The sequence below is a fragment of the Manis javanica genome, chromosome 2, assembly GCF_040802235.1.
Source record: "Manis javanica isolate MJ-LG chromosome 2, MJ_LKY, whole genome shotgun sequence".
Lineage (NCBI taxonomy): Eukaryota > Metazoa > Chordata > Mammalia > Pholidota > Manidae > Manis > Manis javanica.
The window spans coordinates 85,000,443-85,024,567 of record NC_133157.1 but is presented as its reverse complement, the minus strand read 5'-3'; the positions used below and the strand labels follow the sequence as shown (position 1 = coordinate 85,024,567).

General features: G+C 49.5%; 1 protein-coding gene across 8 annotated transcripts in view; it reads left to right on the top strand.

Annotated features, from left to right (window-relative positions):
- PTCH1 (patched 1) overlaps positions 1 to 19,062 on the top strand; it is a 66,097-nt gene extending 47,035 nt beyond the window's left edge. For all 8 annotated transcript variants that reach the window (XM_036991167.2, XM_036991166.2, XM_073228780.1 and 5 more), the window contains 9 exons: positions 1,128 to 1,270; positions 3,195 to 3,378; positions 4,805 to 5,085; positions 6,757 to 6,894; positions 9,605 to 9,747; positions 12,978 to 13,077; positions 13,569 to 13,823; positions 15,294 to 15,804; positions 16,279 to 19,062. In XM_036991167.2, the coding sequence (XP_036847062.2) occupies positions 1,128 to 1,270; positions 3,195 to 3,378; positions 4,805 to 5,085; positions 6,757 to 6,894; positions 9,605 to 9,747; positions 12,978 to 13,077; positions 13,569 to 13,823; positions 15,294 to 15,803 (1,754 nt within the window). In that variant the 3' untranslated portion in view covers position 15,804; positions 16,279 to 19,062. The remainder of the gene's footprint in view (positions 1 to 1,127; positions 1,271 to 3,194; positions 3,379 to 4,804; positions 5,086 to 6,756; positions 6,895 to 9,604; positions 9,748 to 12,977; positions 13,078 to 13,568; positions 13,824 to 15,293; positions 15,805 to 16,278) is intronic.
- Positions 19,063 to 24,125: the final 5,063 nt, after the last annotated feature.

Genomic DNA, 24,125 nt, shown 5'->3' with positions numbered 1-24,125 from the left:
TCCGAAGTTCCCCAAGGCGTGTCGTGAAATGAGCCCTCTCTCCTTACTGCCGCAGCCAACCCATGTGCAGGCTGTTCAAAAGATGTGGTTTCCTGAGCTGCTGGGGCTTGGGAGTTCTACTTGGGAGGTGGTTTGGGGGGAGCAGCACGAGGGAAAAGGGGCGGGAGTGCCAGAGGAGAGTGTGCACGCAGCCATAGCTCAGACCCTAAGGCCAGGTCACCAGGGCCCTGTTTTCTCTTCCAACACGCTTATCTCTTTACAGCTGTAGCCAAGCCATCAGGTCTGTAATGATGGTTTTGATTACAGAGGCCAAGCCCAGCTGTGTGTGGTGGGGCTGGCAGGCCCACCCCTCCCCCAGACCCAGAAAGCCCTTTTCCTTCCCTCCCACTTGAGGTTTGTCATCTGCTCTCACAGAGCCCCCCTTGTATTGGCCTGTGGCTTCCTGTTCTCAATCGGATCCAAATTTGCCCGGTGAGGCATTTCCCAGCGCGCACACATCGCCCCTCCCATCCCTCTCCTGCCCTTCACCCCCTCTCCCAAGGAAGGGTGGCAGTGAGGAGAGAATAGTCAGGAGTGAATAGGTGTTGGCTGTGATCTTTACACAGCCTGGCAGCTGATCCCACAGCTTGTATTAGCTGCACAAGTGGAACAGATGGAACAAATTGACAGAATCGTGTTCCCTCACCCTGGGCTCGAGAAGCTGCTGAGTTGCTGTTTGAAGTTGGGAGTTTGAATGTGTTTTTCTCCCTCGGAGTGGAATTCTGGTTGCATGGAAGACCCCGTGGCTTCATGTCCGACAGTGGCGTGAAACAGTCAAGAGTCCAGTGCGTCTTGCTCGCCACCAGCCTGAGCTCGCTCTCGCCTGGGAGAGAAGAGGGCACTGCTTTTTCCTTAATGTAAAGATTAAAACAAATGATTCCCCCTTCTGCCTTAGAAGCAGTGATGATTAGCAACCGTCACTTTACTCCTGAAAAATATAATCATATCACTTGAACTTGGAGTAGAATGGAGTGTCTGGGGTGATGTCACTTACTTCTCACCTCACTTGGTGTCAGCCTACTCCACGAGGACCAGGGTCATCCCAGTTAAGAATTGTAATGTATTACACACATATTTGCCTTTTCTAGGGCTACAGGATGCATTTGACAGTGACTGGGAAACTGGGAAAATCATGCCAAACAATTACAAAAATGGATCAGACGATGGGGTCCTTGCCTATAAACTCCTGGTGCAAACTGGCAGCCGCGATAAGCCCATCGACATCAGTCAGGTACTCTCACCGTCCCCACCTTGGGCATTCCGGGGGGCACTGCTGAGTGGACTTGGGGGCTGCCTGCCATGCCAAATCTGTGGTCTCTGGAGACCCCGAAGCATCAGGCTGGTTGGTGCTGATTCACTTCATCCCCCTGGCCATTGTGCGACCGCAGGCGAGCCAGAGTCTCGCCTTGCACATCTGACGGGAAATAGTCATGGGAGCACTAGTCATGGGGAAGTATAGTCGAGGCACCTCTGAGGTGTGAGAGATACTGTGTCCTCTGTTCACTTGCAAATTCTGGTGCCTGTTACCATGTTGGTCTTGGTGATACTGGAACTTGGAAAGTCAGTTTATTAGGCCGCGATCATTTGGGTGGGTGAATGGGTTAGGAGATGAAAGGTTTTGCTGCATTTCCTTCCTTTGGGCCACGCTGGCCTGGGAGGTGAGCAGGAGGACAGGCAGATTGCCCTGTCGAGGGCAAAGCAGACAATGCAAAGCCTCAAAATCCAAGCAGATTCCCCGTCCCTCTCACTCTCTTAAGTGTAAGAGCTGTTTTACTTGGTGATCATATTCTCCAACTGCTTGTGTATCTTCCCTGTGACACTGGAAGCTAGCACATCCCCTGGGGTTCCTCAGGCAGGCTGGGGGTGTTTGGACCCTTCCGATTTCAAACGAGTCCAGCACTACTACTGGCTCTCCCAGATCCAGTTCCCTCTGCTCTTTGTAGCTTAGTCACTTCACCTTCAAGCAGAAGACTGTCATGCTAATGATCTTCCTAGCAGCTCTGTTTATTGTCTCCTCTTTTCTGCTGGCATTAAAGGTGACAGATTTACAAAGTACATTGTTCAGAGTTGTTAGGGAGTGTGAACGCAGTGCTTTACAGCTGCACACCGCTGGCTGTCAGGTTTGACACGAATGTGGGCAGAGGAGCCCAAGAGATAGCAGGGGATGCCTGGGGGCTGGGCCCGGCGTCAGGCACCAAGGGCGCAGTGAAACAGTGTGACTGGGCCAGGCCCCAGGTGTCCCTTCCGCTGCCTGGGAGGGAGAGCAGTGTGCTGTGCACAGAGGCCATGGGCTGCGCTATGTAATTCCAGAGGCAGCTTGAAGACATGCAGTTGTTACATGTCCTATGGATTAATTGAATCCAGATCGCTGACATCCCACACTCCCTCTCATCCACTATCTTTCCTTCACTCTTTCTCTGTTAACTGCTGTCATGTGTTTTTCCTTTTGTTCAAAAAGACCAAAAGGGTTGGAACTGAGCCTGAATCTAAAGTAAACAGGAAGAAGGTGTGTGCATATGTATATGTCTCTGTCTTCACCTGCGCAAAGCCCACAGACCTACTTTCCAAGGAGCATGGTGTCGGCCACACGTGGGACACAGCATTCTAAATGTGGCCTCCTCTCTAGAAATAAGGTTGCCCAGAAAGGCCATGGCTCTGCCCCAGTCCCTCTACTTTCTGCAATGGGCACATGTGAAATACACAGGTCATAGGAGGCTAGTGTTAGCAAAATTTATACAGATGTTGTTTTATTTTTATAGCTCTCCTCCATTTACTGGGTGGCATTTCCTTCAGTGTTAACAGCAGAGGTTAACTGCACACAGACGTGTATGGGGATTCTTGCCAGGTTTTTCCCCCTTCCCCTCCTATAAATATGTTTCTCCAGATTGTTCATTCTCCGCCTTGGCTGCAGACGGTCCTTCAGCCTTCAGATTTAATTGGTTCAGTTGAGTCCTGGGCCATCTGCAGAACTGTGTGTGTGTTATAAACACGCCAATTATTGCATCCTCTGATAAGTGCATTTTGAAAGCAACCAAAGGTGTGTTGGGGTTTTCTACACTCCCAGGCAAAGGGCATGCTAGAATATTGTTACTGCTACTGGCGTCTCTTTGCCCCAAACCCCATTCTGAAAGGCCCCTATTCTTCCCATTTCACAGTTGACTAAACGGCGCCTGGTGGATACAGACGGCATCATTAATCCCAGTGCTTTCTACATCTACCTGACTGCTTGGGTGAGCAACGACCCCGTGGCTTACGCCGCCTCCCAGGCCAACATCAGGCCCCACCGTCCTGAGTGGGTCCACGATAAAGCTGACTACATGCCAGAAACCAGACTGAGAAGTAAGTAGGCCTCCATCAAAGGCCGGTGAGCACAGAGTCCTGCCCTGGTCTTACATGCTCAGTCAGGGCCCTCGTCCACTGATGCTACCCAGGGTTCAAAAGTGTAAACAGAACAATGTATTTCTTTTAGTTTAAAACTCTGGGAAATAGATGAGGGCGTGTAATGGAATACAACCCGTGCTCTATCACGTTGAGAAATAAGAGTCTCTAATCTCCGTTTTTAGACTTAACTCTAAAGACATCTACCAGGCATCTCTCTTTAATACCAGCTGTTCCATGTGAAAAGCTGGGGACACCTCCAGGTTGAGTGTTATTTTACTATTGCAAAGTTTTATCACTGGGGATTATATGTTTATCTTAACTTTGTCAACTCTGGTGTTGAAGGGATTTTTGGCAAGTTGGGTTGTTCCTATAAGCCACCAAGCACCTGTGTTCTGTCAGAGCTGTTTAAACCAGAGCAGAAAAGTCTGTATACAGAACCGTCCTCTTCCTTTCACCTCTCTGCCCTGACTTCGGAAGGTGGTTCTGTATGGATTTAATTTGCATTTATGTTAGAGATATTAGTAGCTTATACCTTGGACCAGAGGCTGAGGGAAAACGTGAGAAAGAAGAAGACGGGTCCCTTTGCAAACATGTCTGGAGAGCATGCGAGTTGTGCTTCCCTGTATCTAAACCCCAGAGCCTGGTGGCAGGCAGCCAAGGCTTGTCTTAATGAAAATTTATAGTTGAGATTATAATAGGGCAAATCATGTTTAGCAAGTCAACTGAATGACCCCAAAGGATCTGGAACACACAACGGCAGTAAGAAACGCTTGTTGTGGAAGGATTTCTTCCCCTGCTGCTGAAGACTTAGCATTGCATTAAAAAGAAGCATGGAAGGTTTAAGTGTGTTAGATCACTAAAAGGATAAGAGAGTTAAGCATCTTTCTCAGGCATGACTTTGGCATTATTTTGTTCTCCTATGCGATTGAGTAAAATAGTCTGAACTTAGTTTTACACTATCAGTTGAACAAAAAAATGTTCCCTCAATTGAATTCTGAAGTTTAGACCCATTACAAAAGTGGCTGCTTCTAGAAGATTAAATTCAAAGGTGAATAAATATACATGTCACAGGCTCCCCCTGCTCCCTGCAAAAAATCAAAGGTTGATAATGCTTAACATTTTTTTAAACCAAAGATTAGAATTGTAAAGTCCCAAACACTGCCAGGTATTGTCTGCCCTTCATGTTGAAAGAAGTGTGGTGAGTGGGCTTTCTTGGAGTTTATTCTCTGTTCACTGCAACTGGGGGGGATCCGGGGGCACACCTCTGTGTGGGCAATAGCGGGACTTGGTGCCATGTCCCCCATGCTGGCTTGCATCTGCTCGGCTCGCTCATGCTGCTAGGACTGCCTCACCCACAGGCTCTCTCTGTCGCCTCTCTGTCCAGTCCCAGCAGCAGAGCCCATCGAATATGCTCAGTTCCCTTTCTACCTCAATGGCTTGCGGGACACCTCGGACTTCGTGGAAGCAATCGAGAAGGTCCGAGCCGTCTGCAACAACTACACGAGCCTGGGGCTCCCCAGCTACCCCAATGGCTACCCCTTCCTCTTCTGGGAACAGTACATTGGTCTGCGCCACTGGCTCCTGCTGTCCATCAGCGTAGTGCTGGCCTGCACGTTCCTCGTGTGCGCCGTCTTCCTCCTGAACCCCTGGACTGCTGGGATCATTGTGAGTTTACTCTGAGGGTCTTTGTGAAAGTCAAATTCCTTTCAGCATAGCTCTTGCTGCAGCCGGCAAGTTTTGTTTATGTCTGGGCCTCTGGAGGAGGGTATAGATTGCATCACCCATACTATATTTATTCTGCCGGAGGTGGCTCGGTTCACAGTTAGGTAGAGACTTAATGGTCTTAACTCTCATGTCCCCTCTGCTACAGCTTTACACTTTCTGTGTGAAGATAGGGGAGTCTTCAGGCACACTTTCTATAGCAGTTCTAAGCATTCATTAGACAAACACCGTGAGCATTTATTAAATATGGACGTAACTAATTTTTTTTTCTCCAAGTGTTATTTTGTAAAACTACACCACAGACCTACTATGGAGAAGGTCCTTCTAAATGGAGGGATAATTAGAGAAGTTTGGACAATGACATATGGAGATAAACCTTCATAAGGGTTTGTGTGTTGTGTGTGTTTTAAGTTTGAGGGGAAATGATAAACTGGTACTGCTAACCATTTCTCCAAGTATAGTACTCTCAGATTTGAAGTAAGTTTCATATAGAGTCTAACAAAGTCGTGGCAGTGTTTAAATTCCATGAACTGTGGTATAGCCTTCAAAATGCCAAAATTATAAAAACAGACTGGGTCTTATTTCTGCTCCCCGAGTCTGTGCAGCAGGTATGTTAAAGGAAAATGTTTAGTCTGTCGGAGTTGCCAGGGTACTTAAGCCTTTGATGCCGCCCACCATTCATTAGCTTATTAACAGAAGGCCCAGGGAACTCTTACTGCTCTTGGTCTTCACCCTCCCGCCACTGTCCACCTCCATCCATGTAAAGTTTATCATTTTACTTGCAATTTTCTCCCTTTGGGCCCAAGAAACTCCATAGTCTACCTCAGAGCTTTTCTTTCTTACTGCAGATTTGTATAAGGCAGATGAAAGGCAAATAAAAGCTTTTCCTTGGACTTAACTGTTTGCCTTGTCCACGCTGGTTACTCCACATTCCTTCAAAGTGAAGGGCCAGTAACCTGACCCACATCAGCTGACGTAGAGCCCCCTTTCCCCAACTTAACTTGCTCCCGAGTCATCCTCACTTAACCCACAGGTTCTCAAAACAAAAGCAAAGCTACTTTTACATAGCAGAGAACTTCCATTCACCCCATCCTGTCTGCTTTCTTTAGAGTGGAGGGTAAGGCAAAAACTCTGAAGTTTCAGCTCTAACTTGAGATTATCTCTCGTGGTTAAGATCACAACTCAAGGAAACACCTTTTTTTAAACTGTGCTAAATCTGTAGCTGGTGATGAGTCCACGTCCATGAAATTCTTCATAAGTATCTCTGGCGGAATAGTTGGGAACTTTTTTTTTTTTTTTTGCTTTCTAGAGCAGATATATTGGAAAAACAATTTGCAGTAGATCCTAAACTTTGCCTTCATGTATCCCATACCTTGACCCAAAGCAGCTGCCCTAGGATTGTCCCCAAGCCTCCCTGCCCAGCAGGGAGACATCAAGTGGGACGTAGAGACAATTGGGCGAAGTTAAAGTAAGTTGGTGCCTTGGGTATTCGGGTCCCCTTGTTTCTTCGCTGTTGCTCTGCAGCAAGACCACATTGGAACTTTAACACCTCCCTGGTTTCCGGCCCCTGGAGGGTGCCTGTGCCCAGCCGCTCACCTGTGTGTCTTCCTCAAGGTGGCGGTGCTTGCACTGATGACGGTCGAGCTTTTCGGCATGATGGGCCTCATCGGCATCAAGCTGAGTGCTGTGCCCGTGGTCATCCTGGTTGCTTCTGTTGGCATCGGAGTGGAATTCACCGTTCACGTTGCTCTGGTACGTGGGGGAGAGTTTCCAGCTAAAGCTTTATGAGACAGCAACATACTTTCTTTAGCTCTTGGTGTCTCCAAGTCAGGAACCTTTTCATGTTCTCCAGCATCAAGGAACACACCTAATAGGTGTCACAGGGACAAAGGGCAAAGTCCGTTGGGCCGTGTCAGTGTCCGTGGGGTCCAGGAAGGATCCTGCTAATTTGGGGTGTCATGAGTGTCCCCATGGATGCTGTTGTCAGCTTTGTTCCTAAGACAGATGGGGGGTGTGCACAATGTAAAACACCACAGTAAAGGAGGGGGCGAGGTGAGGCCACACTCAGGCTTGGTGGGGTGGCACAACTGAGGGCGAGGCAAGTTGGCAGCCAGGAGATACCCTGGGGCCGGTGACCCGAGTGGAGGTGCTCAGCACTGAGGCGCCCACTTGCCACCCGAGTCCACCCGTCCTCCAGCTCTGTGGCAGCAGGAGTCAGAGGAGAGCTCCTGAGCAGAACATCCACCTCTCCTCCCATCCAATCCCAAGAATGCTGTTGGAGGAAGTTAGACTTCAGGAGGAGCCTTCATGCAAGAGGCAAGCCCATGGTATCCATTTACCAGAGAATGATTCAGAAGCCTACAACAGTGTGTAAGTGATATTCCATCTGACTTGGGCTTTTGCCCAAGTCTGTGGGGTTGTTGGTAGGCATTCAGGAAGGATTATTGACTGAATAAAACCAGCCTCTGGAAACCTAGCATTGGACTTGAATTGGATTACTTTTAGCCTTGCTTTGCAGCCTCTAGTGCTGATTTGGGCTCAACACATGATGTGCATGTCCACACGTGTGCTTTTGCCTGATTCTCTCTTAGTCCTTTGACATGGACCCTTCCTGGGCCATTTTTATGCCACATAGCAATTGTAAACCCTGTGTTTCAGAAGGAATGTTCTGTTGTCCCGTTTTTCCTCCAGTGTTTAATACAGAAACAGTATTCTCTAAATGCTAAGCCTACCCAAATTACTTTCCTTCTTTGAGCCTTGAGGAAGGGAGAGGATCTTTTAAAAAGAAGACCCCACCAGCCTATCTAGCTTTGAACACATAATTCTAATGTCATTTCTTCAGAAAAGAGAAACCATGTGTGTGGATTAAGAACCCACATGTCCTTGTATTCTGACACAAATGCAAGCAGTAGCATCCCAGAACAGATTTTCACAGTGGAGGCGTCGACTGCAGCCCTTAAGCTATAGCCACACCCACACCAGTTGAATAACCAGTTCCGGAGTGCCTCTGCTGCTCATGCAGGGTCCTGTTCTGGGAACTTGGCTTTGCCAGTGTAACCTCTGCTCGGTGCTTGCAGCCCAGGTCGTCTTCAGGGGCCTATGCACACAGGCTACAGGGTCCTTAACTTCACCAGGTTGCAGAAGCCTATTTAGTATGGTGGTTTCTGCTCTTAAAAGGTCAGTAAGGCGATAGAGTGAGGGTGGTGAAGAGGACTCCTTCCCTGGACATTTCCAGGGAATTGCTGGGGTCCTTCAGTTTGCTGTTTAGGCAACAGATGTCATGGGTGAGAGGAGAGCCCCCACCGATGCTCATGGCCCCGTGGCCCAGGTGCAGCACAGAGTAAGTGGTGTCGGGCCGTCTTGTCACCTCCCTCCGTCTCTGGCAGTGTACATGCACACAGTGTGCCTGCTTAGAGAGGAGTGTGAGCGTTTGGAGGCTTTACATACTTCTGCTCCACCTGCTGAGGGGGACAGCCTTGGTGCAACCTCCAGGGTCTGTGAGGATGGGGATGTCGCCTGCAGTGTGTTGGAGGCCTGGATGTTTTAGGAGCTGTGGCCCACTAGCTCTGAGTCCCACCTTCTCAGCATATCCCAAAGCGGCTGAACTTTGAGGCAGAGAGAGCTTGAGCCAGGCTCCTCCCTCCCTGTTTGTCCCACTGCAGGACCAGGCAGGGATGATGGTAAACAGCTCATGAAACAACGGGACCAGGCCAGGGGTGACAGTAACCGGCTCACAGTACGACAGGGTCCTTGGTCCCACTCTAAGCCAGCAGTCCAATGGGCTGGGATGAACTCCATAGTTGCCGCATGGCGTCATCCATGGCTTAGCAGAGCTTCCGGATGCACAGGAGGTGGGGACTGTGCCTACCTACACACTTAGAGCAGGCCTGGTTTGGATGTCATATCTTCCATGTCCTGCAATACCCCTGCGGTACTCAGATGTACAGCACACACATGAGTGAACACAGTGACAGGTCCTAACCTCAGTGCAGCCACGGGGGAATGTGGTTTTAGCACCTGGTCACACATGACACCAAGCCAAACCCATTTGGAAGTAAAACCTCAACCTTCCAAAAAACCAGGCAAACTGCTTTCACAGCAGGGCGTCTCCCACGTGAGTGGCATGAGAGACTGAGCTGGGGAGGAAACCCAGTGGTGAGTTGCACTGAAAAGAGGGGACATTTTGTTCATTTTTGTGTGGTCTGGGTCTGGTGTTCATTGTAAGCAAATGTGCTTTCTGTCTTCTCTTGTTGCTGTTTGACTTATATCAACACCAAACATGACAGTCGTAGCACGAACAGGCCACGTAGACTTAGCTCCTCGTCAGCCCCGATTAACATGCCAGGAGCTAACCAGGAGGCCTGGCAGGTCCTGTAGAAGGAGGCTGCACCGCTCGTGGCATAGAAGACAGACCTTGTTGGCCATCAAGCGCGGGTTTCTCATGTCCAAACTCCTTGCGCAGGCATTTCTCACGGCCATTGGCGACGAGAACCGCAGGGCCGTGCTCGCCCTGGAGCACATGTTCGCACCCGTGCTGGACGGGGCTGTCTCTACGCTGCTGGGAGTGCTGATGCTCGCCGGGTCCGAGTTTGACTTCATTGTCAGGTAAGCAGCCCTGAGAGAGGACGCACGTGTGAGGAATCATCACTGCCGACTGGCCCCTGCGGCTTTTCCTTGAGTGTCTGGGGGGTTGTGGCATGTATTCTCTGCAATTCTATTGGCTTTTTCTGCAGCTTCATCACTCTATAACTGGCAAATAAAAACCATACATGTTAAGGTCTGATGTTGTGATGTATGGATTCATTGTGAAATGCTTGCCACCAACCGTGACTCTACTTTCTTTGAGGTTATAACTGCAATGTGGTATACAGACAGACTCTCCTCCAAAGCCGTCTTGGGGGAAAAAGTGGAGAGTTTGGGACTAGAGGCAAAGGTACCTCCTCAGCTTGAAGCTCAAGGGACACCCGATCTCCAGTTTGGGTTTCGCAGGTCAGAAATAGAAGCACACTGTGGCTGTCAATTGACTGAATTTCACCTTCTCTTCATCACAACTGTGGGAAGGACAGATTGCAAGTACCTAAAATTGCCGCTTAGAATTTAGTCTTCTAGGAAGTGAAGGTGACATGCCCAGATCTCACATCCGAGTTCCTACTAGGACTTGGCAAGCATTTCATATGGGACTTAAGCATCGAGTTTTGGAAATCCAAGCCTAGTTTGGATACCACTCCTGGACCTCAGGACAAGCCATTTTTGATTAGTTTAATGAAAAATGTGACTGAAGTCTAAAAGGGAGACCAGGTTTTCCTTAGGAAAGACTTTGAGAAAGGCAGAACCCTTTTCTTCTCTGATCAGCCCCTGCAGCCTTATGAAGGAGCCACTCTTGGATGTGGCCCTGCTGCTTCGTGGACGGGCAAGGCCAGAATCATCAGCAGGCAGAGGAAAGTCCAGAATTAGTAAGGCAGAACTACAGGTGAGCAGTGACTGGATTGTTGGGGATATTGTAGGAATCTGGAGGGAGGTACCCCAAAGGAGAGGACATGACTCCGGTAGAAAATCGCAGCAGGCTTTCCCAGTGTGTGTCTGACAGGCCCTTCATTTCAGGTAAAAAGAAAAAGGTTTTAAGTTTCAGCCTATTTCTTACTAGAGAAGCAAGATCAGTGCACGGGGTCTGTGGCATGCCCCATGGGGCAGTTCACATCATGGACATTTAGCCTTCCTAGAATGAGCACCAGCATTTGCTCCTTGTAGCTTGGTTAGGGGTGGGTGAAGAGATGAAATGGCTTCTGCAGGGCCGACCAGGACATCTCAGACTGTAATGAGTGATTCTCTGTAAATGCAGGTCAGATTTTGGTAAGCAAGCAGAGTCTGCATGTCTAGCCAGCTGCCAGTGGATGCCACACTGCTGGTCCTCTCAACACAGACTATTGATCAACAAGCTAATTTCTACACTCTCGTGGGCCTATGCCAGATAGATACGTAACTAAATGCGACCAAGGTCTTGGTCTGGGTCTTAAAGCTCTTGACTTTGGCTTTTCCTGTATTTCTGCAGCATGCACATGCTTGGCATTAGTAGTTTATGGTATAAAAGCCCCATATCAGAGTTTCTTTTGTGTAATTTCTCACTCAACACAATGTTACAAGTACCTCATAAGTGCCATTTCACACAATAGCAGGTAATATCGACCCAGTCCCTCTCCATGTAGCTTATGGTCTGTGGTGGGGAGAGAAGTTCACAGCAGTGGGATCTCAGAGGATCTCACTCGGCCTTGTGGGGACGCTAAAGGAGCCACAGACAGAAAGGAAACAGCGTGAATTAGAGCAACCGATGGGGAAGCTGGATGGAGGCAGAATCCTGGCCCTCTCATCCAAGCTGTGGCTTCTTGTTCTCGCCCAGAGGTATCAGGGTTCTTGTTTCAAGCACTTAAAAGGGCTTCCCATTTTCTAGAACTGGATGGATTAACCTGATAAAGCCCTCACCGAGGTCGCCTGAATAAGCAGACACTGTATATACTTAGCCGTCCGAAATCTAAGTGGTCTGTTTATTCTGCAGTTAGATGGATGGGATGCAAATGTTTTAATGCCTGCTGCTGATACATGCGTCCACCTCAGGTCCCAGCAGTTTACATTAGTGCAGGACGCTGGCTGCTCAGTTCCTACTAATGCGGCTCTGAAGTTTCTAGTGTTTACAATAGCTGTGAGGTATTTGTATTTTTATAGGGTTTCTCTCTCCTTTCATCTGATGTCTAAACATGTATAGACATGGCAAAGTTTGGGGCCTGTTCCATTTTATGATCAAGAGAACCATCAACAGATAGATATCACACCCTCCCTCTTCCCAGAACGTCCTGAGCTCCCACCACCCCAGCCCACTGCCTGAATTGTCCCAGGCGTCCTCAGTCACAGAAAGGCAGGCTTGCGTGGAGCCCGCCTCTAGCTGTGTGCAGTGCCTGGGCTGCTGGCCCCGGCTGACACATTTACCTTGGTATTCATGAAGGGTCCCAGACCCCAGCCCTCAATGGTGGGAAAACAGGGCTCTGTGCTCTCTCCTCTTCTTCATGGTGCTGTGGCCTTTATGTTTGAATTGGCTGACGCAAAACAAGAGTATTCAGAGATGCTAAATTGTCCAACAAAAGATTGGCCTGCAGAGCAGGCCCGTCACTGTGGCCCACCCTCCCCTGCGAGTGCCTCGACAACCAGAGAATGGGCGGCGCTCCCTCTGCAGAAAGCCAGTTCCTGTGTTCTAAAAAGGTTGCAATTGGAGCTCTTTGGTAAAACTGGAACTCACAGAATCCTAGGCAAAAAGTTGTGACTAATGAAAGCCCAGGTAAAGCCTCACCTGATATGCCGGAGACTTAATTAGAGATTCTAGTGGATTAGCGGCCTGCAGACGTGGGCTGCTTTTCCTCCTGGGTGAAATTGTTTAAATTCTACACCCTTCACTTCATTTGTTTGCTTCTGCTGGGTTTTCGTGAGCAGGGCCCCTCGGCATTGTGTTTGTGCTTTCAGTCTGCACAGCCATTCAGTTTGCATCCCATATTTCTGTGTTTGTGTAACACATTAGTAGATAATATTCCATGCCAGGGGATTTCAGCAAATTAACAAACTCATGTTTTTTGCATCCCTTCCTGAACTGCCACTCTGGGCTGTGGAATGTAGTCCCCAAAGCCATAAGTTAAAGAACAACCACAGTGGCTCTTCTCAGGCTGAGCCTGAGCTGTGGTCTTGTAACCACCCCTGTGGGTCTGGGCTCTGATGTGCCGTGATACTGGGCATGGGAAGGACAGCCTTGTCCACCTTTGCCACAGCGAATGTTTCTGTTTCCCTCCATCTTCAAGGTATTTCTTTGCTGTCCTGGCGATCCTAACAACCCTGGGCGTCCTCAATGGGCTGGTCTTGCTCCCCGTCCTCTTGTCCCTGTTTGGACCATACCCTGAGGTCAGTGATTATGCCTGGCATGAGGTGCAACCCACGGGCCACCTGAATGCTTTTTTCCTGGTGTCACTCTTAGTTTAGATATTTAAGTATAACCACATTCCTGATTGTTTGCTCTTTCAGTAAACACATCAATAGCTATTATTGTTTTCTCTTTAATAGTTTTGGGAGATTTGGACTGGTTTGTTTTGTTTTTCTTAAACCAGGTGATTGGCAGCCTAAGCTAGATCCACGCAAAATGAGAATCTGGCCTAGAATAGCAGGGGAAAGGACACACCTGCCTTTCCAGTGCACAAGCACAGACAAGGGTGGCCCTTTTTGCTCCAGCTGCCAGACCTGATAGTCCCTGGGGTGACAGAGAGGAGAAGGTGAACACAGGCTGGTGGGAGATGGGGGTGGGGCAGAGACCCCTGAACACTACTGGGCATTGAACTTTTTTGTGTGTGAACAGGGAATGGATGATAACACTTGTAATGTGGCATCTCCTTAAATAGGTGTCTCCAGCCAACGGGCTGAACCGGCTGCCCACCCCATCCCCCGAGCCACCCCCCAGCGTGGTCCGGTTCGCCGTGCCCCCTGGTCACACCAGCAATGGGTCTGACTCCTCTGACTCCGAGTACAGTTCTCAGACAACAGTGTCAGGCATCAGTGAGGAGCTGCAGCACTATGAGGCCCAGCAGGGCACACGGGGTCCTGCCCACCAAGTGATCGTGGAGGCCACCGACAACCCAGTCTTCGCCCGCTCCACTGTAAGTCACTCCAGGGGCCCCTGCCTGCACCGAACAGCAAATCACAGAGAGAGAAGACGCAAAGACAAAGTCCTAGTTCAGTAGAATTGCCAGTGTGACTCTTCTTAAACTACAAAAATGCCAGTCTCACATGGCTGGGTCTCCCGCAGATTAGCAAAGCAGGGCCAGTAGTGGCGACTACACACAGCACCGCTGTGCATCTTGTTGGGGCCACAGGTAAAGCCTTGCCCTTTTTTTCTCTTTTTTAAGTTGTGTCGCTTTTGAGAATCATAGTTCAAAAAGTAGTGTTAATTTATTGCCGGCAGAAGTGATTTTCCCCCTCCCACCTCCCATGTCTGTTACTTTTACTTGTCTTGAGACCTTACCAGAAGGTTGTGTGGTTCCAAGGTCATATTCTAGGTGGTGGGAAGGAGCAGAGAAGGTTAGACTCTGGTCATCCGGGAAAACACGAGCAGCCTGGGGGTGCCTTCTGTAAAGCTGCTCTGTGCTCCCCAGGATGTCTTTAGGCCCCCACGCCTGGAGTACAGTGTGCAAACCCAAGGGAGGTCCTGAAACTCCCATTGCTCCAAGTCAGGGGCCTCCTGCTGTCCCTCCAGGAAGTGGGTCTTGCAGTCCCCAGCCAGAGCAGCCCTCCATGGAAGAGAGCAAGGCCAGCCCAGTAACCTAAATCCCCGCACCCCCCCCACCCCATGGTGACCCCCGCTGAGCTGCAGTGTGAATCTGGTTTTGTTCAGTGGGAGCCTAAAAATAGGTACAAGCTGGACGACTTTGAAGTTGGTCACGGTCCTTCTGATTGATGTGGCCACTGTGCCGCTCTGTGCTTTGTATAGAGACCCAGGAGCCAGACTCCTAGTGAGCAGATGGCAGCCCTGCCCGCAGAGCTTTCTGCGATGGTGGCAGTGCTAACTCTGCTCCCCAGTAGAGGAACCACTGGCCCCATGTGGCTCTGAGCACTTGAAATGTGGCTGGTGTGAGTAAGAAGCTGAATTTTGAATTTCAATTAGTTTAAATGTCAGTAGCTGCTGGCCCCTCGTGACTGCTGTGCTCAGCATTGTGGGTACAGTCGGCTCTGCTGTTGTCCTGCCTTGGGGCTGGCCAGGGCCAGGAGCTCCCAGCTCAGGGAGAGGAAGAGCTGGGGACCTGGCTGCTAGGCAGGGCGGGTGCTGGGCTGCAGGAGGCTGCGGCCACAGCCCAGCCTTTGTGGGCAGCTCCGTGTGTGTCCAGCCAGCTGTGGCGGAGAAGCCCAGATGGGGTCCAAGTAAGGCCTGCCTCTGCCACGTTGAGAGGTTCTCAAAAGGGAGGTTTTTCTTTTGTGGGTTGAGGCCCTGCTGGCTGCCCGGGCCTCTCCCAGCCATCTGTGGGCCGGCTGCGCACTTGGGTGGGAAGAGCTGTGTGTGGGTGGCCAGGCAGGAGCGGAGCCAGGGAGGGAAGGTTGGGAGCACCTGTACCAACCTGCCCCAAACTCCACAGGTGGTCCCTCCCAGAACCAGACGTCGGCCCCTCTGGAGCCCCCGGCAGCAGCCCCACCAGGACGCCAAGGCCCCTCCTGGGCGGCCAGGCCAGCAGCCCTGGAAGGAGTCGCCTGCAGGAGGCTCAAGGCCACCGCCCTATCGGCCACGCAGAGACGCCTTTGAGGTTTCGGCTGAAGGGCTCTCCCCTGGCAGCAGGGACCGTGCGGGCCCCCGGGGCACCCGTTCCCACCACGCCCAGCACCCAGCATTCGCCACCACGGGCTACTGCCAGCCAGTTACCACAGTGACAGCCTCGGCATCTGTGACGGTGGCTGTGCGCCCCCCACCCGCACACAGCTGGAGCCCCCAAGGGGTGCCCTGCCCCGAGGTCTGCGGCGCTGGTTGTGGGCCCTTTGAGGACCCACATGTGCCCTCTAGCATCCACTGCGGACGGAGGGGCTCCAAGGTGGAAGTCATAGAACTGCAGGACGTGGAGTGTGAGGAGCGGCCCCTGGGCAGCTGCAGCTGAGGTGGGTGTGGGCGGGGCCGCAGACAGCAAAGCTGGGAGTGCAGGGGGTGGGGGTGTTGGGGTGCGCCCTCCTGCAGCCCCAGCACGGGCATCTGGGCTGAACAGCGCATCCCACCTGGGCACTGTGCTGCTGTTAGCCTGCTGAGGCCCCATGGCTTCTCCAGGAGCTAGAGCTCACCTTTCAGCTGTTTCCCAGCCTCTAGTAAAGGGCTGGAACAGGTGTGTAACACATGGTTATAACGTGAGCTCCATCAAGGCGGGTCAGCCCCGATCAGCCCTGCATGTCCCTCATGCCCTGGGCGCCCATCATGCCCTGCCTGCCCCTCTTGCCCTGCCCGCCCCTCATGCCCTGAACGTCCCTCATGCCCTGCATGTACCCTCCTGATGTCTCCTGTGCATCGGGTTTGCCAGTTCCTGGCCTTACAAACACAAACTCGTGCATGTTGCTTAGTCTAACTTCTTCTTTTTCTTCTAGACGGTGAGTAAAATCTGAAGCAGAGGCCAAAGATTGGAAGCCCCCGCCCCCACCCCCGACCAGAACTGCTTGGAGGTCATGGATGGGCTGTGCCAGGAGAGCAGCTCACTGTTACTGTAACCAATTGTATTATTTTGTGAAATATTCCCATAAGTATTTAAGAGGTGTACACATATGTAACATAGGAAGGAACAGATGGGAAGGAGCGTGGTCTGCGCTCCCCACGCCTCGCCCCGGGTCCCTCCGGGCTTGTACATTGGTCTCTGTGCCACAACCAAGCTTAACTTCATCCTAAATTTCAGCATCTGTTGCTGCTGCTTAAATATTGTATAATTTACCTGTATAATTCTATGCAAATACTGCTTATGTAATAGGACTATTTTGTAAAGGTTTCTGTTTAAAGTATTTTAAGCTCGCATATCACAACCCTGTGGTAGTATGAAATGTTACTGTTAACTTCCAAACACGCTATGCGTGGTGAATTTGTCATTTAATGAGCAGATATGAAGGAAGCACGCAGCACCCGCAGCTGGTCCAGGTGTTGTTGCGATTCTTTTCGGCCGGGTGTGGACCCCAGAGTGCCACACTCATTTCTTCTGCTCTTGCTTCTCTCGCTGTCTGCGGCCCGTAGTGGGCTCTACCCTGGCCAGGGTGCAGCAGGCAATGTTTTGGTCTTACTCTGTGCTGGCGGAGGGCAAACCTAAACACCACCTTGTCCTTCGCCACACTTGCTTCAAGTCCAGGGCATCTCTTAAGGTCATTGGCCACCATCCAGACACCCCAGTCCGTGCCTCAAAGGAGGGAGACGTTCCTTCTTGTGGATCATTGTGGTGGATGTTGGACCCTTAGGGTAGACCTAACATCTGTTTATCTTTGTGGGTATTAAAGAATTAGTGACCATGCCTAGTGGTGAGTCCCAGCTGGGCCCCCAACATAGACTCTAACGTCTTCGTTGTATTTCCTTCCCACTACCCCCACCACCCCATGACGAACACACACAGACACACACACACATGAACACCACCCCCTAAAAGTTTGAGTGGGCTGGAAATCTTTTGGACACCATGACCTTGCTACAGGTAGAAAAACCTGTCAGTCTGAGCCCACCACAAACCCAGAGGTGATGTTTTGAGTCCCTATGATTTCTGTTCCCCCCTCTTCCTAAATTACATGGTTGGGGCTTTCTGGATCTGTTTGCATCTTCTTTAAAAGTAAATAGCCTCCAATACAGTGATGCAAGGTGAGAGGTCCTGTAGGATGTCAACTTCAGAAGGATGCTCCTCAGTGTGTTAATTATTAACATTATGGGTGCATACTGCCTAAATAAATGGTTTCCCTCTCACCATGGTAAGCGTTTTTTCAACATGACTTTCATTGAAGAGCAGGAAGGTGCTAATTCACCCCACTAAAGAGTGTATAAGGAGGCAGATCTCTCAACCAGGCATTATTTTTAAAGATTTGCTTCTGTATCAGTTCTGTCATCTTGCTTTGAAGTTTGGTCTTCCCCAGCTCTTAACCAGAGGACAGCAAGTGTTGGCGAAGCACTTGGTACCTGGACTGAGCCACTGTAGGAACACACATGGCAGCTCCCTTTATGCCCTCCTATTTCCTATTAATCCAAAGGCAGGGGACCCCCTGTCGTACCCAGCAGTGTAGTGACCTCAGACCCTAAAATTTGCCACAAAACTCTAAGATACTAATTGGAAACCACCTGTGGCCACCAGGTGAGTGTGTTACTATGCCAGGGGCCCTAATGGCCCCTCTGCTATTGTTTGGTGCCTCTCAGCCACACTGTTGGACTACCTAACCCTTAGCTCTGCTCAGAAAACTTACATCCTTGCTGGGTTCAGGAGTGAGATGAAGCAGAATGGCTCATGCGTGCCTCACTCCTGTCCTGAGCCCAGCTTATGTGGTGCGTGATGGCTTGCACAGCCCCAACTTTCTGTACACCATAGAACTTTCTCCAGTAGTCACGTTGGCAGGGGAGAACTCGGGGGCTGGCAAGCATCAAGAATCTCTCTCTCTTTAAAATAGTTGTATTTTGTCTGTCTTGTTTGTTCATTTGGATGTTTTAATTTTTTTTTTAAATCTTGGCAGATATTTATAATTTTGTATCATAAGAATTTTTTTCCTACAGTGTTTGTCATGCTGGTTTATAACAAAACAAACTGCAGGGATTTTATTTCTATTGGAGACACTATTACAGCTATGTTTTACCTTTGAACAGAACTTCTATTTGTATAGAGTGCTTACTAATGTTAAATAGGTCAGAGTATATAACATTTTCATTAAGGACTCACAGTAGGTCTTAGTGTAAGGCGTTTAAATAAATATTCAAACTGGGTCTCATTGTCTGCCAGTTTGGGCAGAAATGAGTTTGTGTCATTTCAGTTACAAAGATAAAAGTATGCCATATAATTTATTTATATGAAAATTTATTTTTGTAGTGTACATAGTAGTCATCAAGTCTTTTGACAGAAGTATATTTTTAAAGAATTTATATGTGATGAATCCATAATGTCTGGAACTTTGCTGAGACATGAGTAGGGCACACTTTTCATTGTAAAGGACAGCCAGGAAAAGGAAATGTTTAACAGTGTTGAGAGAGTGAAATTGAGTGAATATACACGCGGTTGTGAAATGTGTATTAGTTACCATTTGTGACCTAGTGTGGTTCTCATTTTAAACCTTGGAAGGCAAAAGTGTACAAACTCTCTAAATATTAATGTTCAAACACTGATAGAAACTCTAACATGAATAAAAAATAATATAACTTGTGGGTTATTTCTTTGTTTATAGAATGTTTTTTAATTAAAATATTTTACAAAGGCAGAATGTCAAACCATCATAAGCTTTGTTGCTTCATCTTACTGACCTTGTGAAATTCTCATTTTCTGTTCTACTTTGGGGAGGCATTGTTGACTTAAGAGTTCTGTGTTTTTATTCTCTGACACCAAGAAGTCCCTGAATTACCATTCAAAATGATCCCTTATGTCATTTCTTTTAACATCCTCCTGTTTTTATGTGATGATGAGTGGGGACATTTATAAAGACAAATTCAATGATTATTAAAGTGAATGAAGGTGTCAAGTATAGCTGTTAGTGTAGGACTAAGGGTGCCTGATACAGAATGTTTATATGATTATCCCTTATCTCATGGCCATGGAGAAAACACTGAGAATATCATCCCCATTTTGTAGCTGAAGGTGAGGCATGGTGGGAGAGAACTTGAGACTCAGATTTCTGTATGTGTGGGGAGGGGTCAGCAAGCTGCAACCACAGGCTGCCTCCTGTTTTTGTAAAGATGAACCAGAAGACAGACACCCATGTTCATAGATTGTCTGCTGCTTTTGACCTTTAAGGGCAGAGTTGAGCAGTTGCCATGCAGACATGTGGCCTGCAAAGCCTATTTACCATGGGCCCCTTGGAAAGTGCCCAGCCGTCTTATGACAGGGTTACCATAGGCCAATGACACTAAAGTGGGCCCCCAGATCAGCAGCACTGACATGCCCTGGAAGCTTGCTAAGCAGAATTTTCAGTGCCACCCAGACCTGAATCAGAACCTGGGATGAAGCACAGGAATCTGCTTTACGAGTTGCCCCGGGGGCTCTGGTGCATCAGCAGGGGCCATCCCTAAATTCCTTCCAGCTGAATGTGGCTGTGGTTCTGTAATTGGACTCGGGCTATACAGCCAGTGCAGGCCAGATCTGGAAACAACACAGATCCTGACTCCTCTGTGTGGTCTTTCCACAAAAACACATGTTCCTGTGTGGGAAGGCGTGGAGACTAACGAGCTCTGCACTTGTGTCTGGGAGTCCAGAGAGAGGAGTTCGCTATTCAGCGCTCAGTGGGCTGTAGGGCAGGGCCTCACTGGACCTCAGGCAGGGAAGGGAGAGCCACACCAGGCCAGGCTCTCTTCGCCCTTAACTGCTGGGATGATTCCAGGTAAACAGCTCATACTGGGCAAGTCACAGGAAACTTGAAACTTCTGTTCCTCATCTGTATATAAATTAAAGATGATGTGTTACAAGCCCCTCAAAGACTTCTTCTAAAGGTCAAAAGCAGTGGTGATTGTGATGGGGTCTGGACCAGAAGGGATAGTAAGAGTCCACGGAAAGACTCAGAGCAGCCTGTGGACCCCACAGTTCTGGCTCAGTCACTGGCTCAGCCTCTTAGAGCTCTTGGCCTTGTACACAATCGTGAGAACTGCTCTGGGAAGACTCTGGAGTTACTGAGCCCCTGTTCTGAGGCTTTCGAGTATATAGCACACTCACCAAGGAATGAGATGCCTGGGTGATGCAATGTCCCCTTAATGGATGCTTTACCTGGAAAATAACAATCACAAGTGTTAAGCAAGGTTTTCGGTCAGAACCTCATCTTCCTACCTCCTGGTATAATTAGTGATCTGCTCCAAAGCCCTTCAGTGGTGAATTTCATACATAGTGTTTGCTTGGTTCATTCAAAAGTCATGGGGACTATGTATTCCCTGAAACTGAGCATGGAAAATATTAACTGCCTTAATAAGAATTCACAAATTGAGAGATGCTTTCTTACAGACGTGTTTTATACCACCAAAATGACCACTACCTTCCGATTCCATACTCTTTATAAATTATTTATACCTAAGTAAGTTACCTTGGTTTTTCATGTTGCCCCAAGGAGAAGTTTTTAATCAGATCTGCGTCCCAAAATCCACCATATTTATTCAAGACTTAGGTAAGCATATGGCCCCATTTTTTTTTTTTTTTTGGCACGATGGGCATATTTAACAGCTTTGGGAATGCTGTGTGCTGCTAAATTTCGGGCAGCAGCCACATTGATGTAAAGGCAGGTGTTTCATTTTTTGGGAACTGGCAACTGACTTCCCAAAAGGAAAAGTGGAGATGGCCTATTAATCATCTGAAAAGAATATTTGCCAAGTTTTAATTACTTTTAATTAAGGCTCTGCTTAATAAGAACATGCCTCAAACACAAATCTGTTAACTCGTTCACATTGTCATGATGGAGGGCACTTTGGAAGCCATTTTCTGGATAGGTTCCCTGCTGGGAAATTGTAACAGCTGCCATCATAAGGACCTGGAAGGGACCTTCTGGTCTGCTGGGAACCTGGTGGAACTCAGGAAAGCAGAGAGGCCCAGAGCTCTCTGCTACAAAATGAAATGAGCAATAGTGATGACCCAACTTAAGATTGGCATGGCCACGGCATGTATGCTCTTAATGGCAGGGTGTTTGTATTATTGATTCATGCGTCCTCCTCAGGGAGTCTCTTTCTTAGGGCAAAGGGAAGGAAGCCTTCTGGCCGAGATGCTGTGAAGGTAACTGACCTCTGAGAGGACCCGCCCCCCCGGGTGCCGTCCCTCAGAAGGGCAAACACAGCCACAGCTTTCTCAGGCAGTTGAGCCCCTTCACTTCCTTTTTCCTGGACAGGCTCTTTGCTCATCTGCTTCCTATCCACGGGACTTGCGGCTGCGGGCATGTATGGGAGGGTGATGTATGCTACCAGCCAGGCCAACAATAAAGTCAGAAAAGAGTTCACACTAAAACAACCCCAGGAAAGAACGTCTGTCAACAGCCGCATCTTTGTACACAGTGGAAGGGGAGGGAGTTGGATAAGAGTCTGTTTTATTTTTATAAAGAAAAAAATCATGCGGATCAGGGAGCCATGGATGAGCAACTTATGACTGGAGTTATTATGTAACAATGAGGATTACAGCACCGAGCCCAAGTCAAGACGCTAAAGGAATACATTTGTAATTACAAAGGCCCAGCGGCAGCGGCAGGTGGGCTCTTCTGGAGAGCATCTCTGCAGCAAGAGGAGACGAGAGATGAAGCAGGAACAGGGAGAACCCGGAGGCTCTGTGCTGCGGACTGAGGGAGAGAACAGCTCTCTAGCCAAGGGCACGCGCTCAGCGTCCAGAAAGTGAGGCCAGTACTGTGGGCAACACCGGCAAATGAGCACAAGGTCTGAGAACAGATTGAGCGGAGAGAGTGCCAAGAGACAAAGGCCTCCTTCAAAACACCCACAGGGCTCCTGAGCAGTCAGCAGCCCCATGTGCTCCTATTGCGCCTGCTGAAGGGTCAGCCCGCACACGTGGCCCCCACCTGTCACGGATTCATGGAAGGAATCACAGTCCCTGTGAATCGTGAGAACTCGCGTACTCGGGCGAGGCCAAAGCTGTGAGCTCTTTGCCATCTTGCTGCCAAAAAATCTGGAGAACCGGTGTGGCATGCCTGGCATTAGCCAACACCTTCCGTAGTAGTCAAGGTAGATTTGGAACCTGGATCTAGTCCAGGCTGATGTTTTATTCTCTCTCAGGGCCGCAATTTCTCCCCATGTATTTTACGTGTTAATTCAACGGTACGGTGCCTGCGGTCTACACAACCGGAGCAGCAGCAAAGCTTCTGGGCCTCTTGGCACCGCAAACGCGTCAGGGCGCAGGGTCTGTCTGCGCAGAGGGCGAACAGCTGCATTGGGAAAGCAATTAGTAAATCTCCGAGTTACCCTTCTGATTACCTGTAAATTCCAAAGTGAATTGGCTGAAACGTTCCTCCTTAATGAGAAGCAATTAATCTGTGAAACCAGGTTTACATTTCCCAAGACAGTTGGCGTTTCGTGATTGAAATCTCGTAGAACAGTTGCTTATGGTGTGCAATGGCCTGTAATCATAAGGTTCACACCGTTAGGGTGGGGTTTTCAAAGTGGACGTGAGGCAAGATGCCTGAAGCCATGACTTATTCCTCCATTTCTAAGGACAGACCTGCATCCATGCAGCATGCCCTCAGGTGCTTGCCCGGATGCACCAGGAGCCTCTGGGGTCCTGGGCTGTCAACTTTGACCCCTTCCAAACTTCCCCCTCCCTCTGCTCATCTCTCTGCCCTGGGCAGGCTTGTCATCTGTCCCTAAGGCAGTCAAATCAGACTCCGCATCAGTGCCAAAGGTCCGTCCCGACTGTAGATGCCAGTGGTGGAGTCCTGGCCTGGGAAGCAGCACTAACACGAAACTACAATGTGCGGCTCGCTGTGTCAGAACGCAGGTTATCTCACCAAACAAACCCCGAAAGTGTAGTCTGCAGAGACTTCAAATGAGCAGGAAGGAATAGAAAAGGCGAGGAAGAGGTGGGAGTGGGGCGGAAAGGAACGGCGTGCACAGAGACGCGGACTCGCGCGGGTGCGCCGGCCAGGAGGGAGGGCCAAGCCTGTGCCAGGGGCGGCAACTGAGCCCGCAGTCACGGGGCCACGGTGGGCAGGCCTTGCCCTGGGCGAGCTCCATAGCCAGAGTAGGAGCCGGGTTCAAAGAAACAGCGCCTTCCTTTACAGGCTGCCTTTTTCCTCCATCTTCCTCCATTTTCCAAAATCTTAAGAGTGGCAGATGTATTCAGAGCAAGAGTCTGGAAACGACGGCGCACAGGCCAAATCCAGGCCCACGCCTGCTTTGGTGAGTAAAGTGTCACTGGACACAGGCATGTTCACCTGCTGACCTATTGTGTACGATTGTTTTCACACTCTGTTGGCAGAGGTGAGCAGTGGTGACGCAGACCGTAGCTCCTACAAAGCCTAAAACATTTACTAAATGGCCATTTTCAAAACAGTCTCGCTGCTGGACTGAGACTGTAATGCCTCCGTACCACACCAGGCACCACGCCACGGTGTGGGCAAGCGGTGCCTATTTTTCCTGTTTTTCAAACACACCAGGCGCTGTTTTGCCTCAGGTCATTTGTACTTACTCTTCTCTCCAGCTGTCCTGGACATTTGTCCCCAAGACAGACGCAAGGCTCACTCCCTCATTGAATTCCAGTCTTTGTTGAAATGTCACCCTCTCAGGGGGGGCCCTGCCTGACCACCCAGAT